The sequence below is a fragment of the Rhinolophus sinicus genome, chromosome 12, assembly GCF_057876585.1.
Source record: "Rhinolophus sinicus isolate RSI-liver-muscle chromosome 12, RSI-T2T, whole genome shotgun sequence".
Classification (NCBI taxonomy): Eukaryota; Metazoa; Chordata; class Mammalia; order Chiroptera; family Rhinolophidae; genus Rhinolophus; species Rhinolophus sinicus.
Genome location: NC_142512.1, coordinates 35,959,403 through 35,974,275, shown reverse-complemented (window position 1 = coordinate 35,974,275; position 14,873 = coordinate 35,959,403). Strand labels below are relative to the sequence as shown.

The 14,873-nt window shown below is 56.5% G+C and overlaps 1 protein-coding gene across 1 annotated transcript; it reads left to right on the top strand.

Annotated features, from left to right (window-relative positions):
* Window positions 1-6,869: 6,869 nt before the first annotated feature.
* DLX4 (distal-less homeobox 4) lies at window positions 6,870-13,662 on the top strand. The gene is made up of 3 exons (XM_019740584.3): window positions 6,870-7,375; window positions 10,744-10,937; window positions 11,344-13,662. The coding sequence occupies exons 1-3, from the start codon at window positions 7,120-7,122 to the stop codon at window positions 11,584-11,586; spliced, it is 693 nt and encodes a 230-aa protein (XP_019596143.3). The 5' UTR covers window positions 6,870-7,119; the 3' UTR covers window positions 11,587-13,662.
* The last annotated feature ends 1,211 nt before the right edge of the window (window positions 13,663-14,873 follow it).

Genomic DNA, 14,873 nt, shown 5'->3' with positions numbered 1-14,873 from the left:
CCTTCCCAGCCCACTGTGGTACCCAAGATGCTCCCGGGAAGCTTCTCAACTTCCATCCTGGTCCTCCCCACTGCCCACGGGCCCCATCCTAAGCTCTTGGTTGTTGTTTGAGGCCCTCCACAGTGTGGAACCTCCTGACTCTCGGTCTCAGCTCTTTCCTCACTTTCTCACTTTCCAACAAAGTGAGTATAGACCCTGCACACACTTTTTCTGTGCTTCAGTCTCCTCATCTGAGAAATGGAGGATCATGATAGAACTCCCTTGCAAGATTATTTGAAGATTTCAATGAGGAAATGCACGTGAAGCACAGGACATATGAAGCGCACGATAACTATTAGCCATTATTGATATTATTATTACTCCTCCTATCCCCATTCTACAGGAGGCATTCCTCTCCTGGGGTCCCCTCTCCCTCCTCAGCCTTTCCTCTGCCCTTGCTGAGTGCTACTTAGAGGACAAGCTGGCCTGGGTTCCAGTTCTAACTTTTAGGCAAGTTGCTCAATCTTTTTGCACCTCTATTTCCTCATCTGTAAAGTGGGGATAATATGGATATTTACCTCATAGAAGTCATGTGATAAACGAAATGATTCACAAAAGGGATTAGCATAGTGCCTGGAACACAGAAAACAAAAGTGTTAGCTATTATTATTATTATTATTATTATTGTTATTACCCAAGATGCAGGGCCTCAGGTCACGGTTGCTCCCCTTATCCTCCAAAGGCTCCAGAAGTTTCCTTAGAGGTGTCTCCAGAAATAGTGCCTCCATCTGAATCCTCCTGTGCCTCAAGTAGCCAGAGAACCACTACCTGTCTGCCCCCAACCCCCAATTCCTGTGGACAGCAACTGAGGCAGCCAAGTGCTCCTATGGGGTTGGTGGCTGGGGGTGGAGCTGAGCTTCCCCCTCCCAACTAGTTCTGGGGCACATCCCACCCTGAATTTGGGCTGGGGAAGAGCTTGTCTCCCCCAGAGGTTGGGAGCCATCCTTGCTAAGGTCCAGCTTGGATACTTTTGGGTCAGCTCACCAGTTGAGAGGGGCCTTCAGGGGAGGATTGGGGCAAACTGGTTTGAGAAGACGGAAATCAGTAACCCAGCTTAGCTCAGTTCCCCTCGGAGGCCATGACCAGCGCAAAGCCCCTACACACCGGGCCAGTACAAACTCTCCCCCCTTCTCTGCCCACTCCGTGTCCTCCAGCCTCTTCCAGTCAGCAGTTGATGAACTTCCAGTGTGTGACCCTTTTCCATCGGGAATTAAAGGTGATTGACAACGGAGGGTAGATGTGAGCGGAAGAAAGTGCGCCGACAACCTTCCCCTCTTCAGAGTCAAACAGCGCACAGTGTGCCGGGGCCCTACCTCTCAGCTTAGCGCCCCCTCTCCCCTTGAACGAGCAGGGTCGGGGAGGGTTTGGAAGAGAAGAGTCGAGCGGCGGTAGGATTGAGTTGCCGCTCCCCCTCCCCCATCTACCTTCCCCCTACACCAGGCCTGACAGCTGGAGCCCAACGCTGCGGTACCCAGAGGGAAAGGAGGTTTTGGGGGTGTTTTTTGTACTTGTGATTATTTTTCTCACTTTGGGGGTAAGGGGGTGCGGGTGCGTCCGTGGCGCTCACGCGGTCGCCTCGCTCTCCTCCCAAGGCAATATTTCCCTCATTGTCCCAGGCCCAGTCCAACAGTTAAGGCGGACTGTCCCCCTTCTCCCGGACTCCGCAGCCCAGATTAGGGCGCGGTGACGGAACCCACCTTTTTCTTTTGAAAACAAAACAAGACAAAAAAGTCTGGACCTCAAAAGCGCCGGGGAGTCAGAAAGTGAAACCAATAACCGGAGCCGTATAGACCTTCCTTGAATCGAAAGGGTCCAGAGGGGCGGCTGTGAGTGAGTAATGCGTGTGTACCTGTGTGTTGGGTGTGAGGTGACTGTGTACGTGCTGGGGGGGTTGTGTGGTTGCCTCTGGAGTGTATGCTGTGGCTGTGGTGTATGTGTGTGTTCTGAGCGATACTGCGTGAGCCTGTGCACACACCTGCTTCCTTGGTGCGTGCTAGATGCACCTCCACGCTCCCGCCACGTCCTGTCTCCGGCTTCCATCCGGAACAGTCGATGGAGACCTCGGCCGAACGCCCTAGTTTCCGTGCTGGGGTCTGGAAAGGTCTCTAAAACCTGACCGAGCTGCCTTCGCTCGGGGCGCAGCGAATTCGTTGCAGCGGGGTTGGTCCCGGGCCTCCCGCCAGCTCTCCGCGTTCCTCCCCAGCCGGCGTCTGCGGCGCAGACCCCGCGGTGTGTCCCGCGAATTTCCGACGCGGGCTCCTCCCCAGGCCTGCCGGGTTCGTGGCTGGGATATCCGGCCCAGAAGTCCCGCTCCCCGGGCCCACGCGCCCTCAGCCCGGGGCCTTTCCCGGTTCCCGCGCCCCGTGGGGTCCAGCTCCCTCGCCGCACAGGCCGGCGCCTCCATCGCACCTTCAAAACTGCCCCATTTTTGTTAACCATTTTCTCTTGGGGTATGTGTGTGTACTTGATCCAAGAGTGGTTCATAGTTTTGTTTCGTCTTGAATATATATATATATATATATATATATATATATATATATATATATATATATATATATATATATATATATCGTCTAAGTCAATCCCAAATGGAAGACTTTTCCTGGAGCGGAGGCTGATATTTGGAAATCAAGCAAAGACGACACTGGGAGAGTGTCGCCGTGTCGCTGAAGATGGTGCTGGAGACCCTGGTAGGGAGCCCTCCTCCCTAGCAGCGCGGTGACCTTGCGGTGGCGCTGGCCCCAAGGCCCCTCCCCCGAGAGCTTCCCCCAGGCGGAGCGCCCGTCGCGGAGAAAGCTCTCTGGGGAGTGTGGAGGTGAGCGCCAAGGCAGCGTGCGGCAGGGCCCGCGGAGACCTCAGTAAGCAGCCCGCCACCCCTCGTGCGCCAGCGCTTGTGAACTGCTCCATCAGAAAAAAGAGACGCGACCATTCCAATTTTCAGGCAAAGTGAAATTGGAGGGGGTGGGGACGCAGGCATCTACAGACTGCCCCTTCCCCTGGCCTCGCTGAATGTGGGGGCTTTAACCACAGCGCGCCCGGCCAAGTGGAGGGAGGATTCCTTCCAGCCTCCCCACCCCCGCCAAACCGAATTATTCACGGTTTCCCGAAACCGAGTTACGACAAAAGCCCCGCAAAGTCTGTCTTAAATTTCACTGAGAACAGATACAACTAAGCTAAAATTTCGTTTGGGGACTGTGGGTGGGATGGAAGAGAAAGGGCGCGGATAAACCCGCCAAGGCCACCGAGGGCCGAGGACTGGGGGCGCGGTGGAACCTCTGTTCCTCTGGGCGGACCCACACAAGTGAATCTGCACGGGTGACGGCCCCGGGCCCCCGGCTCTGGTCGCAGACGCCGGCCCTCTGCTCAGGAGCACGCCGCCCGCCGCGTAACGAGCCCAAAGACTGTGGGGAGAGCCCTGCACCCACCACGTGTTTAGGGTGTCCGGAAGGGGCACAGGTTCGGATGGAGTTCCCCGCTTCAAAAGAGGGTCCGAACGCGGGGTGATCTCAAGCAAGGCACACAGCCCACCGCCGCTGATGCTTATTCTGCGCAGAGAATCGTTTACCCGACCAGGTGGGATTGGATTTGCCCGGCGACCCGCGAAGAGCCTGCAAACCACGGTGCACCGCTCGGATCCCTCAGGTCCAGTCGCCGCTCTCCCGTTCGCTCCCGAGACTGCGACGGCGCCGCGTTCCCCACGCAGGACACGAGGGCCTCACCTCGGTGGTGAGGTTCTCCAAGCGAGCTCCTTTCGCTAAGGGAGAGGAACTGAGGGAGAAAGCGGGAGAACCATTTCTGGCTTTTGTGACAAGCTAGAGATTGAGGTATTTGGTAGTGACCGGAGAGAGTTAGCTCGTTTTGTTTTGCCCTCCTCTCTTCCTCTCCCCTCCCTCCCTTCCTTCTTGGTTTCATTGTGTTTTGGGATTTTGATTTTTGCAATCAACTCTAAAGCAAATGACAAAAGCTTGGCGGTCTTAAGTACAGCTCCCTCTTTTTATCCCTTCTGCATAAAATGAGTCTCAGAGATGGGAAATGGCTGACTCTATCTATCTATCACCGCCAGTGAGCTGGAGGTTGACTTGAGTTGCGAACCCAGGCCTCAGGCCTGTCAGGCCAGCCCTCCCTCCCCTCTGACACAACAGAGGGTCACAACCCTTCCTAGCCCCAATCCCATCCCTTCTACTTTTGCAGACTCTAACTACACCCCAGGCCCTGAGGTTCATGGCATATGGCACCTGTCAGAGGGACTCTTCCCGGGGGATGGTTTCCCAGCCAGGTGCCACAGCCCTGCACCCTCCAGAGTTTGGAAGAGGGAGGGAGATCTGAAGAGGGAGGTGATGATGGAGGGAGAGGTTTCCTCATTTGTATACTAAGAATCATAATAATAATACCGACTTCACAGGGCTTTTTGTGAGGATGTAGAAGGATTGGATGTTGTTTCATAAATTTGAAAGGGCTGCAAGGTGTTTCCTACTGCTGCATGGGGGTGAGGATCCTGCATGAGCTCAGCAAAGCCCCCTGAGAGCGTAGGGGGGACTGTGACTACCAGTCTCCTGGCTTTGGGAGATGCCCAGGACAGAGGCCTGTGGAAAACCCACCCTGCTCTGTCTTGCTAGGTCTAGCACAGAAAGGACCCTGGGACATGACCCCATGGAAGTGACTTTCCACCCACCCTTTCAGTTCCGCCTCAAAAGCACCTTCTTTGTGAAACCTTCCCTGACAATCAACCCCACCCCAAAGAGCATTCTCTTCCTTGGGTGCACCCTGAGATGCCATCCTCGGAACCCACCACAGCTGCTGTGTGGCTGCCTCCCTGCAGAGGAAGATGATGGTGGCAGAGAGGAGGGTTTGGAAGGATAGATCCTTGTAAGTTCACAGCCCCAGCTCTAAGGAGGTGGTGGCATGGCTGGAGTTGGGGGAAAGGTGGTCCTATGTGGAAATAGCATTTCTGACCTGAGCAAACCCTGCATTCCCTGTTGGATGAGAGGGAGGGGTTCTCCTGTTACTCAGAGGAAGGGCTCCTCCAGACCTCCTTCTCCTAAGGCTCCAAGACTTCAGGGTGGCGGGCTCAGAGCCAGGTGCCACAGGTGTGTTTTCTTGGAAAAACTCATCTCTATTCATTCTAGCAGGGTGTCCAGTTTGGAGCCAACTTACCCTTTTGCCCCCCCCCCCAGGGACACCTGACTGGGGAGTTCAACCATTCCTGAACACCACTCTGATCTTTATATGTCTCCCAGGAGACCTAAGCCTGGCCACCCCCAGTAGCTTCTCTTACTCTTCTAAGCGTCTTTCTCTGATTGTTGTCTTCCCCTAACCCCCAATTCCAAGACTGCTGCCTCCATTCTGAGCTCTGATAACGAGAGCATATGGTGTGTGGTACCAACACGAATTGCTCGCTTGAGTTGCATACATAAGTGAGAAGTGTGTATGGGTGTGGTGAGGACTGGTGGGTTTGGGGCTGGAACTGTCTCTCCCCTAACCCGAAAGCAACTTAGATGTGTGTGGATAGGTATCTCTCATGGGGTGGATACACGTGCATAAGTGTGTATATATGCTTGCGTTTTCTGTATTTTTGAGTGTGTATACTGGCAATTCAACTTCTATAGTCGTGGGTCTGCGTAAGAGATAAGTATAGTGCTTTTATTCAAGGATATTGCAGTTCATCTCTGAGTATGTAGATGTGTCTACATCCCAGCCTATACTCTGTATTTGCAGATCCATAAACTAACCTCTCTGTTCATGAAGACATGCCAAGGCGAACACCGGTGTAGGCACCTGTGTGTTGGTATATGCGAGTGCATAGGTTGTATTTGAATGGAGTCTCTGTGTCGTTGTGTACATGTGGTCGTAGATGCTTGTACCTGTGGACCCCTGTTCATAAAGGTCTTGGGTGTTAATGTTTAGAGGTAGGTACTGCACACAGACCGAAAACGCGGCCATGAGCCGCATTTCCAGCGCCCTCGGAGGAGCCATCAAACTAGATTCACCTCCCACTCCCGTATTGCGTCCCAGTTTGTGTACCGCTTCAGTCTCATGCGGCGCCAGGAAAGTCCGGACGCCGCTTGGGTAAAAGCCCAGATGGTGGATCGCTCCTGCGGCCTCAGGGGCCTGCAGGAGCTGCGGTGTCGCCGCCAATCCGGGGCCCCTGCCGGAAGTGGAAACTAAGACTGGGTGGATGGAGGTGGCGGTGAGGCGCAGTCGCCGCGGTTGCCGCAAGCCTGGCCGAAGGCGCCCCGCGGGGGTGTGCACGCTGCACGCGTGAGGGGCAGGCGAGGCGCCAGGCGGTTCCTCCCCCGACCCGGCGTCTGTTTACCAACACACTGCCTGCGCTCCGCAGCGACGCATTCCGACGCGTTGAATAAGCTGCCGGCGCTGGCTGTCTGGTCTCGACTCCCCCGCAGGTCCATGGCTGCGGGATCGGAACCGCCGTGCAGGTCCCCCACGGCGGGAAAGCGCCCCCGCAGATTCCCCGCGCCCCCACCACCACAGCGCCTTCGCCACTGCGCTGCTTCGCTTGCCCCTTGGTCATCCCAGCCCCGTCAACTCCCTTGCGTTTCTGCCGTCATGACCAAGGAGTTCGCAGACTCCCCAATCGCCCTGCAACACTGGCACCCCTGTCAGAGAGGACTCCAAGTTAGCTGGGCCTGGAGCGTGCGAACCGCTCCCCTGGCGTCTCCGGGTTCTGAATTTCCCTAAGGCTGGCTGTTCCCGGAGGGGCGGGCCCCAGCTCCAGGCTTCCGTGAGGTCACCGCGTGCAGTGGCCAATCGCGGGCGTCTAAGTGGGCGGGGCCCCCGTCGGGTCCCGGGAACCGAACCCAAGAGCGAGAAGAGGGGGGGCCCCCATGGATTTAGGGGGGAGGGGAAAGCCATGGGGCACCCCCCCGAACCCCTTTCCAAGGCGCGCGCTCTCCGCTGGAAAAGGCGCAGAGAGACACTTTCCCCCTGATCTTAAGTGTGTGGGAGGCTAGCTGGGGGGCTCATCCGTCCCCAACGCCCGAGGCGCGGAAAAGAGAGTTGGCGGAGGGAGCGGACTACGTGCCCCGCCATGGCCTAGGCTCTTCGGCCTCGGCCCCGGCCGCGATGTCCTCTTTGCCCTGCCCCCTCCCTGGCCGGGATGCCTCCAAAGCCGTCTTCCCGGACAACGCCCCCGTCCCATCCGTAGTGGCTGCCTACCCTCTAGGCCTGTCTCCCGCAACCGCAGCCGCCTCCGATTTGCCCTACTCTGGGCCGTATGGCCATCTCCTGCCCTATCCCTGCACCAGGCCGGCTACCCCCGGAGACGCCTACCTGCTCTGCCAACAACCCCCGGCGCCCTCTCAGCAGCAGCGGGAGGCAGGTAAGTCCGGCTGTGGAGACTCTTCCCATCTCCGGGGTCCTTCGCTTGCGCGTCCCTAAACTTCACCCTCTCCTGGTTGGGCGCAGCTAACGGGATTCAGACCTTACTCAGATTCCACGGGATCTGGGGGTGGGGGGAGGGCGAAGGGATGGGGCGGGATACAGGGGGGAGGGGCGGGGGCGAATTGATCTAGGTCTCCTTTCAAGACCGACCTGGTTTCGATTTGCAGTTAAGTGAAGCGGGGCTGCGGGGCTCCCTACCCTACTCCCTGGAGCAGCGGGGTTGTGTGTACCCACGTGTAACGGAAAACTGAAAGAATCCAGATGTGGGTGTGGGTGCCTAGACTCTTCCCCAGGATTCTCTCCACCGCGTACTCCCCTTCCCCATGTCCCCCCTCTCCGTGGCGATTGTCTTATCTCAGAAAGCAGTACTCAAGCCAAAACCTGAAAAATGGAAATCAAGTCCCAGCTGGAGGGCAGTAGAAGTGAGGGCTTATTCGGGCCTCTCACCCCTCCCCCCGGACCTGGCCGAAAGCGCCTACCCGAGACCGGAAGCTGGCCTGGCAGAATCTGGGACTAGGACCCCACCACCCATTGTTCTAAGAATGTAGCCACAGGTGGGTCAGTCAGTCTCTTATTGTAAACCTCAGCCTTCCAGCGAAGGAGTAGACCACCCCTGTCATCTTCCCCCTTTGACTTTGGGGACTGTTAGGGGACTCAGTTCCCTTTGCCCCAGGCAACTTTGAGCTCCTGAGAAAGTGCTCTCTGGAGGTCCTCCAAGAAGCCAAGGAGCTAGCCCGTCTTCCTGGTCCTGGGCCTTGCATGGGCAGCACCCATGCAACCCTATACATACACCGGTCTGTACAGGCTCTGGCTTAGACCTCAAGTACCCTGCACTCCCTGACCCCACCTAATTGCCCCACAATTGTCTTTGGCGCAGTTTCCTCCAGGGTTGCACGTCCACCGGTGACTTCGCTGGAGTCAGCCCAGGACCAAGATACATACCTCCCTTCCGTCACTGCTGAGCTAGGAGTGACCCTAGAGATTTGGGAGCTCAACCTCCTTGAAGTACAGATGGGCACACTGAGGCCCAAAGAAAGGGTGTGCATAGGCCAAGAACACAGCCTGTTTTCCAGGCTCTGGGCCCTTGCAAATTGACTTTTACCTCATGAGGCCAGAAAAGAGAATTTTAGAGAACTTCCACAGAGCCCCCAAAAGTTAACGGCCTTCTGTGCCAGAACTGGGTCTGCCTCTCCTAGGCTGCTGAATCTGTCATTGGAAGAGGAGCAGTTGGGGCTGGGGGTCTACAAGTGATCCAGTTTCTACAAACAATCCCTTGGACCCTTCCCTTCAGTATATGCTAATATGGTACATTTGTGTGTATGTGTGTAGTGGGGTGGAAGTAAGCTAACCTTGCGATAACTGTTGGAAATGGGGATGGTGTTTTCAGCCCTATCTGCCATACTCCCTGCCTTCCCTTTGCTTAGTCTACAGACAAGAGAGTAGCGAGTTCCTTTATTTGACAGAATTTCCCCGGATGCAACGAAAACCACACTGGTCCTTAGACTAGATTGTAGCATTTTTCTACTGAAAGTAGAGGGTTTGGCTTACTCTAGATTGAATGATTGGGGTGTGAGAGAGGGCTTGGGGTCCTCGTTTTGCTCCTCTGTGTCCATCCTTGCTTTAGGGGGAGGTTTGGCTCCAAGTGAGCTGCAGTGCCACCAGCCCCTTGAGCAGGCAAGGCTGTGGGCCTCCAGGGAGTCCCTTCGGCTCCAAAATCGCGACTAGGTCAGATCCAGTCGCAACTTGCTGCAGCTAGTGTGGAGAAAGGCAGCTGGCAGGGAAGGAACTTGGAGGAGGGTCTGCTAGGAGAGTTAGGGTCGAGGGCTGTGAGAGTTCAGGAGCCCCCCGCTGCCTTCCAGGCTCTCTCTGTATCGGAATTGCGCGGTCCACGAAGCCAGAGACATGCGCGTGGTTGCTCCACTGCCAGCCTGGGGCTTCCAGCAGTAGGATGGGAGCAGTGGAGGCCGGACTGGCGCGGGCGGGAGCGGAAACCCAACGGTTTTTCTGGGAATTGGCTGAGGTGGGGGTCGAGGGGGTGGATCTGAGAAGCCCGCGGTGCCCTAGGCCACGGGTGAGGGATGCGGGGGAGGCAAGGCAACTGGTCACCTGGGCCGGCCAAGGGCGGGGCCCTGACGTGTGGGGTGAGCCCGACCACAGGACACAGGAGAAGGTGGGTGGGGAACAAAGGTGGACCCCAGCCGTCTGGGCACAGGGGCCAAACGCCCTCTCGACTGGGACGGCCGGAAGATCCGCGTGGAATGCAGTGAACATTGCCCTAAACCCGGGGACATTTCGGCTGCTTGGTCCACCCCAGCCCTACCATCTGCGTGGAATGGTCTCAGTGTCCCCGTAGAGTGGCGCAGATTGGGGCCACCCGGATCGGAAGTGGAGGACCCCTCGTACCTCCCTCCTCTTCCCGCGTTCTAGGGCGGGGTTGTTCCACGTCCGAGATTCCATGGGAGGTTGAGCCCGGGGGCAGGAGGTGACCAGTTTTACCGCGGCGACACCGCAGCGCGACCCAGGAGGGCCTGTGCTGCTGGGCACTTCGCGCTCTGCGGACTCGGGTCACCTTCCCTGCCGGCCAAGAACCCCTCTGTGAGTGCCCCACCCCAACCCAGCTTCTAGGCTCCCTGAAAGCCGCCTCCCCTGGCCTCCGGCCTCGGGGGAGGGAGAAAGATGGTCACTTTTCCTGCTAGGTGTGCCTTAGGAACAGGGCAGCCCCTTACAGCAGGGGAGGCGAGGGCAAACCCAGGGGGCACTTTCTGCGCTCTGACCCTGGGAGACGTGCTCATTCCGGCGTTCAAGGCCGGCTGTGTCGAGCCCCTCCGACCCACTCCTCTTCCGGCAGCGGGGAGGCTGCCACGCAGCCGCTGTCTTGTGCCTCAGAGCATCGATTGTGAGTTCCCTCCGCCTGGAAAGCCTTCCCCCGTCCTCTCGCGGCCCCGGTCCAAGCCTCCACCGAGCCTTGCGGCTCCGCCCCGCCCCACCCCTATCCAACCTGGCGCCACGGCGCCCGGCTGAACTCTGACTTCCCGCTGCCGGCGCCGCCCCTACCCTTGCTTCGGCCCTGGGCGCTTTCTTCCTAAGATCATGGGGCCCATAAGAGTGGGAGCTCCCTGAGGGCAAGAACCGCATCTGGTCCCACCGACTCGCAGTGGACGTGAGGTTTGAGGTAGAGAAAGGGCCGGCCCGGTGCCTGCGCTTTTTGCTAATCAGAGGCCAGCATGCAAACGAGATGCAAATAAGCCTATGAAACTGCGCGAGACCCTCTCATCTTCCCACACTCTGTCCTGTGCTGCCCCCCAGACTCCGAGAAGCCGCAGCTGTCCCCGGAGCCCTCGGAGCGCCCGCAGGCCCCGACCAAGAAGCTGCGCAAACCGAGGACCATCTACTCGAGCTTGCAGTTGCAGCATCTAAACCAGCGTTTCCAGCACACGCAATACCTGGCGCTGCCCGAGAGGGCCCAGCTGGCAGCGCAGCTCGGCCTCACCCAGACCCAGGTGGGGCCAGTCCCAGCCTCCCTGCACGCTAACCAGCCCCAAGTGTGTTCTCTGGGAATTCACCCCCTAGGTGGGAATGACTGATGTGTCCCCTAACCTTGTTGTCATAGTTATCTAGGGCGTGTTCATAGCTGGCCCTCAGTGAGTTGGGGGAATGTGTTAAAAGGTGTGTGTGTGTGAGGGGAGGAGGTAGATTTAGGTAGAGGAGGGTACCCAGACTGGGATAACTAGTACTAGCTCAGAGGCAGGAATTCAGGGGCTTCCAGGGCTCAGGAGGACTGGAGCAAGGTTCCCAACCTCTGCTCTTCTCCCAGGACTACTCCCTACTGCTCCCTTTCCTTTGGTCACATCCTTCCACACATACACTCCTTCTGATCTTCCATTCTTTCCCCTTTTCTCCCCAAAGGTAAAGATCTGGTTTCAGAACAAACGTTCCAAATACAAGAAGCTCCTGAAGCAGAACTCTGGGGGGCAGGAAGGGGACTTCCCCGGTAGGCCCCCCTCCCTGTCTCCCTGCTCCCCACCCCTTCCATCCCTCTGGGATCTACCCAAGGCAGGGGCCCTGCCCACTGGGGGCTATGGCAACAGCTTTGGAGCCTGGTATCAGCATCACTCCCCAGATGTTCTGGCTCCACCTCAGATGATGTGAGCCTGGGGAAGGGTGGGTTGGGCCTCCAGCCCTCCTACAAAGCTCAGGACCCAGCCCACCTGCCCCCCTTCTGGGCCAGGAGGAAACCAGCTCCAGATGGGTTTTCTCTGGAGAACGAGGAGCTAGAGGAGAAAAAGAATGGGATGGAGTCCTGTCCCCCTTGCCCCATAACCCAAACAGCCTAATCAAGGACTTCGGTCTTAGCTACTGCCCCCATCACTACCATGGACTGGACACCATCCCTGTAGCTGGTCAAAGGCTCTGGAGAGAGTCATTGGCTGCAGTTCAGTACTCCCAGGACCCTAGTCTTGACACCCATTCCTTGAAAGGACTGCAGTCCCACCACAGTCTAAGGTCAAAACCACCAAGAAACAGTGTTTTTTCTTTGTGTTCCTTGGGCCTTGCCTGACCCATTTGTCAGCAAGAGCAGAAGTGAAGTGGATATCCAGTCTTCAAGTTGACCACCATCAGGCCCCACCCACGAATTTTTCCTGGAGGTCAGCCCATCACCCCATAATTGATACCCCTAGTCACCCTCCTGTGATGGCGAGGAATGCTGAAAATGTGGAGTTTGCAAGCCTATGGGTAATTTATGCTCTCTTCCTTAAAAAGCCCTCTTTTCCCCATGTCTATGGTATTGAGTAGATAATGGATTCAATTATCCATATAATTCAATGGGTGTTTATTAAGAGCCCCCCCCCCCCATATCGAACAACCCCACATGCACATACTCTTGGGAACACAGCAGGGTAACACTTTGGGCAGGATGGGGACAAACTGACTCTCTGGATGAGTATAAGTAGAGACACCCCAAATAAGTGGTGTGGGCTCATCAATTCAGCTTCTCACGGCTGCCTCTGTCTAAACAAACTGCTCACATTTATAACCAATCTGACTAGCATCCCCAAGCCCTTACCATCCCTCATACCATGAGCTTCCAGAGATTAAAATTTGTACAAAAATCTGGGCCCTGGCTGCGAGGCGTGATTGTTTTCTGAGTCCTGAGGCTGGTGGCTCCTCTCTCTTCTCTCCCGTTTAACTCTTCCAGCCCTGAACTAGAGGCACTAGGTCCTTGTTTGGCCTCTACCATTAACCAGCTCTGGTTCTAGCTGCGGAATATTCTAATAACATCCATATTTTCATACGCCCCAGTATGAAACCGGAAAATGCTGAATCTGGGAATGACCAAAGTCTGAATGGTCCTCACCAGCAGTCTCTCCTGGCCCAGTTTTGGAGGGAACCAGGCAACACAAAGCCCTCTGTGCCCCCCCTTCAGCCCAGGGAGAGCCCCTGCTCACCTTGGGAGAGTACATGCCCACAGAGCCAATCCAGTCCTCCCTGAGAGAAGTGTGCTCCTTGCGGGTGGAAAGACCCCAGCCACTTAGAGGAAAGAGGAAGAGGAGGCGGAGGAGAAGAAAACCCCAGAAGAAACTGAACTTTTCCTCCATCCAACAAACATTTGAGTCTCTGTTAGAACCTCTGGACACCAAGGTGACCAGGCAGACCCTGTGAGCTAACAGGGGAGCCAGACAAATGGTGTGCCGCTGTGTGGTGCCAGGCTCAGGGAAGTACAGAGGGCAGTAGGGGCATAGTCGAGGGCCTCCACCTGGGCCTGGACCCATTGGTAGATTCATGACCACCCCACCCCACCATAGACACAGCACCCAGAGGCAGGGGGACTGATGACAAGGGCAGCCAATAATTCAGGGAATCCGGCCCAGTTTGACCCGAGGGTTTGGGGGAGGGGACTCCAAGTCCAGGAAAAAAGCTCCCAAATCCAGCTTTCCTCTTACTGCCTAAACTTGTTCCCAGGCACTCAGGACCTGCTCTGTCTGGAAAGCCCACTCAGGCACTTTGAGCCAACCCTGCTGGCCAGAGAGAGGCCCAAATTGGAGTCCTATGTAGGGCGGGGGCGGGGGGTGAAATTTGGTGGAAGCCCCACCACTTCAGGAGGGGGCCTTCTATTAGTTCCCCCTAGGCCCTGTTCTGGGTCAGTGGCCACCCCCACACCCCAAAACACCTGGAGGGTTTTCCTGGGGATGGCAAATGGCACAGATGGGCCAAAGCCAAGATCCAGGAGTGGTGAAGAATGAGGGTGCAAAGAGGAGAAATCTCCTCCTCCTCGTCCTCCTCCTCCTCCTCCTCCTCCTCCTCCTCCTCCTCCTCCTCCTCCTCCTCGTCCCTTCACCAATGTCTTCCCCCACCCCTTGCTCCCCTCTCTCCGCTGGCTCTCAGTGTCCCCTGCTCCAGATTCCTTCTCTGGGTCTTCTTGGAGGCCACAGGCCCTCAGGGCGGCTGTTCCTCCCACTGCAGATTACACACTCCTCTTTCCACAGACCGGTGATAAGATCTACCACCCCATCTCGGAAAGCCTCCAAAGGCGAGATTAATTGGACAGCCCAACACGAGTCGCATCATTAAAACAACAGCCCAGGTTGTAAAGTTAAGTAGCAGAAGGAGTGTAATTGTTCTCCCAGGCAGAGGCCAGCTGAGCTGACAGCAAACCCCCTTTCCTACCCTCATCTATCAGCCCTATCCAGGGGGAATGGGAGTCCTTTTCCACTTGGGAGCTGGTCCAGTTGCCCTGAGCTCCTGGGTGATGATAGGACCGGAACCCCAGTGGGGAGGTGCCCCATTCCCCTCCCTCAAGCCACCTGAACTGTAGAAGGGGAACCTGTGATTTCTTCCCATGAAGAAACCCATCTGGAAAAGCTGGGTCAATAAGGGTGGGAGGACAAGATTGAGTGGTAAAGAATGGGGGCTTTGGCCTCCAAAGAGTCCCCGCCTACTGTGTGACTTTTGGCATGTGACCGCACATCTCTCTGAGCCTCGTTTTTTGTCCCCCTAAGATGGGAATACTAATAGGACCAGCTCCGCAGTGCGGTTGTGATGGTGAAATGAGATAGTGCTTGTAACATGCTTGACAGGTGCCTAGAACATAGTAAGCACTTAATAAATGGCATTTATAGCTGCTGTAGATTATGGGGAGGAGGAGTCATGGCGAGGGCAGTTCATGCCACCACTGCTATCCACTCACCTCTCTCTCTGGCCCATCCTGAGAGTAGGGAGGAGGAATGGGCCAGAGACTGGAGAACTACACACATCCCTGGTCACAACCATCTGAGAGCAGGACCCAGGCAAGTTCCTAAACGCACTGGGCATGGAAAATCAGCTGAAACCAGAAAATGAAAACAGGGAGTCCAGGGCACATTCTCTCCCCTACAAGGGTCTCAACCACAGGAAAGCTGACTTGGGGCTTCCCTTCCTTCTCCGCATGTGCTATTTTA